Raw genomic sequence first — 3,452 nt, forward strand, 5'->3', positions numbered from 1 at the left:
CTGACTGACTCTGGGGCTTTCCCAGGGCTTGGAGTGCCCCTTCCACTTGGGAACAGTCAATACCCAACTTTCAGTGGCAGTTGTCTCCTGATCAGTTGGCCTCACCATACCCGAATAATAACAAAACCTACATTTTAAAATAATCTTCATTGTTCTAGTACTGGTTTTAAAATATCTAATCCTACCATTTCTGGTTTAAATATTCAATGGAAAATCAGGATACTTAGTCCTCATGATCTAATCATTGCCCCAGGAAGCATAAACAATTTTATTTTGATGCATTTGCTTTTCCGATTATATTTAAACAATTCAATAATTTAAATTCTTTAAAAATTTCTTTTTACGTTAATAAAATATGTAACTAGAGAGTATATCATTTTAAAATTTTCACAGCAAAAAAATTTCAACTAGTAATCATAAAAGTTATTTACAGTACCTTTCTCCGATGTTTCCTTAGATCACTTGGCTGTGATTGGCAGTAATAAAAGCAACATAAAACAGAACTAATTAATCATCACTATCTGACTGTGTTACAAGTTTAAGTAGTATCTACAACTTACTATCATGCTTTTCTTGATTCCTTTTTTTTCTAAATAAATGTTTTTTAATCCTTGTTGAAGCACTCCTTCTGGTAGTTACCTTAGAGAACCTCTCAAATGATATGGGTAGGGGGCAGGTCTCCATGATGGGGCCATGTGTATATGCATTGGATATGAGACATGGACCTTTGGGAACATAAAGCAGAGTGAGTTAGTCAGAGTAAGTGAGTCCAGCCAGTAGAGTGAGCTGGCCAGAAATAAATATGATACTACATCCTCCCCCCAAAATATATATGGGAATGAAGATCCAATGCATATATACGTTATTTATAAACTCTCCTTTTCACCCTATCTATGCAGAGCCTTGGGCTTTTCTTGGGCGGGTATGCTGTTCCTGTGGGATCTCAGACTTCTTGGTGTCCTAACAACCTTCCCCATCCCCACAAATGCCAAAAGCTTTGACCTTTGCATATGTTTCTGAAGCTATTGCTTTCTTGTCAATGCTCTCTTACAGACTTTTAAAATTAGTCAATTTTTTATGATTCAAAATGAACCTTAGGTAAGTGAATACGTAAATATACTTGTTATTTTTTCTTCTCTAAGCAAAAAAATTTTTCTTAAACTATTACATTTTGCTTTATATTTTTGTTGTTAATGGAAATTTGTTAATTTTACTCCATTCACTATTCTAACTAGACATTGCTAGCATGTTATTCATGCTTATTGATTTGTTGTGAGATAAAAGTAAGTGCAAATGTACTTTATGATCAGGACAAAAAAACAATGTTTGTAAATTGTTACACAGTACAATTAATACAATGTCTTTTCCCTCTCTAATTTTCTGTCCCTAAAATTTCTACTCTTCTTCTGAATATTCAAACATGAATTATATCCAACAAAATTATTTTTTCTCTAATATTTTCCTATAGGTAAGAGGAAATCTACTTGTGTAGATTTTCTACTATAAAAATAATAAATTTGGTGACAGAATTATATTAGGTGATAAGAACTTTCTTACTAGGATATTGAACACTTTACCTATTTCTTTACACTTCAGAAAATGCCCTAAATATTATTTTCATACTTTAATTATAGTGTAATAATGTTCATTTATCAATGATTTATTTATGACAAATGGCTTAATAAAATGCATAAAAGCACTGGCATCTTTTACACACACATACAAATCACATCTAAATAATTATACATATATTATTTTATTGTAAAATAATAGCCCTATCAAGGGTTATGATGCTAATGTTTACGAATATCCTTAAAAGGGCAAAATACTACATTGTAAAAATGTAAAGAAATAATAGCAGTACAGAAATAACCAAAGTATCCTTGCCTTGATCACTGGCTAAACTGTGCTCAGCAGTCCAAGATTCTTACTGTAGCTTTGGTAATAAGCTGGTCATCAATATTANCTGTGCTCAGCAGTCCAAGATTCTTACTGTAGCTTTGGTAATAAGCTGGTCATCAATATTACGCATTACTTATGCAGAAATTAAGCCAGAGACAATAACGTTTTTAGTTAATAAAACTGGGTGGATGGTTCCTCAGTTTCTAAAAAAAGCAGATCATAATGTGGCTCAGTATATTTGGCTAGTATATCTTTGTACATTGGCTAAAAGTTTGTGCTGTATCTGGGTCGGATCAGTTCTGATCAGTTAGTCATTGCTGTGATTGGCCATTGTCTGTTCTGCCTATTTAAAAATATTTTCAATATCAAATCTAGAAATGAGCACAGAATAGAGGAATCAATGGCTTAAAGAGGCAATTGTTTCCTTTAAAAAAATATATTAGCATTTTTCTTTTATATAGATTCTATTGCTAGGAAGTCCCATGATTAAAGAGTTTGAATGTAGGAAATGTTGCCCTACAATATAAATAGTTTTCTGTTTCAATTCTAAATTGTAAAATTAGAGAAAAAGATACCTAAACTTGATATATATATAAAAGAAATTTTGTAAAGATAAAGTAAAAATTTTGAAGATAAAATTAAAAAATTACTTATTTATAAGACAATTTTTTGAGTGAAAACATTATATACATATATATATACACACACTCATACATATACACATATGTACAACTTATATAAATTAATTCTAATAAAAATTATCTCTATAATTTATTAACCAGATTACACACTATTGAAAAATATTTAACAATGAATTGAGACAATGAATTAAACTTTTTTATCTTGATACGTGTGTGTGTATAGATAGGTCATATAGACATGGGCGTTGTGCACTTTTGTAGTAGCTTCACAGCCTTCTGGCCACAAACACTATATATACTTCATATCATTCTGTAGTATCATTAAATTTTCTCCATATATAAGTGTGTTAGATTTTATAGCATATAAACTATTATATGGGTATTTGCATTTTAATTAGTTTCTAATTAATTGTTTTATTTAAGCTGTTTTATTTTTAATTGAAATTTTATTGTTTTAATAACATAGTTTTAGTATTTATTACAAAGACATAGAATTTTACCTCCATATACTGTTCAGAATATTTTAACCTTTATCATTACTTCATTTCAACATATTTCCAGGTAATGACAGAAAAAGAAAATGCTTTTGAGTTAGGTAAATTCGAGGAAGAATCTAGCTCCATTTATTAGCTGTGTTGAACATGGGCAATTTCCTCAGACTCTGAAAGTCTCAGTTACCTCTGCTCTCTACTGAGATAATGTTCTCCAATCTTCAGTTTTGTCATGACAAATTAATGGCTAAACACTGTGACATTCAGTTGTCATTCTTACCATATTTTCCAGAGGTTTTCTTGTATTATTTTTAGTATGGGGCCCTTTGATTTTTCTCTCAATTGCGTTCAGGGGACTTCTTTTTTTTTTTTTTTTCCTTTTTTTGTCTTTTTCCGTGTCCGGCAACGGATCGCAACC

The 3,452-nt window shown here is 30.7% G+C and overlaps 1 protein-coding gene across 1 annotated transcript in view; it reads right to left on the bottom strand.

The window, feature by feature from the left end:
* Nucleotides 1-3,452, bottom strand: part of PPFIA2 (protein tyrosine phosphatase, receptor type, f polypeptide (PTPRF), interacting protein (liprin), alpha 2) — a gene marked incomplete at its 5' end in the record, with an annotated part of 84,941 nt that overhangs the window by 79,832 nt on the left and 1,657 nt on the right. The window contains one exon of the mRNA XM_008592229.1: nucleotides 437-466. Coding sequence (XP_008590451.1) covers nucleotides 437-466 — 30 coding nt within the window. The remainder of the gene's footprint in view (nucleotides 1-436; nucleotides 467-3,452) is intronic.

Source organism: Galeopterus variegatus, unplaced genomic scaffold (genome assembly GCF_000696425.1).
Source record: "Galeopterus variegatus unplaced genomic scaffold, G_variegatus-3.0.2 Scaffold7702, whole genome shotgun sequence".
Taxonomy (NCBI): domain Eukaryota; kingdom Metazoa; phylum Chordata; class Mammalia; order Dermoptera; family Cynocephalidae; genus Galeopterus; species Galeopterus variegatus.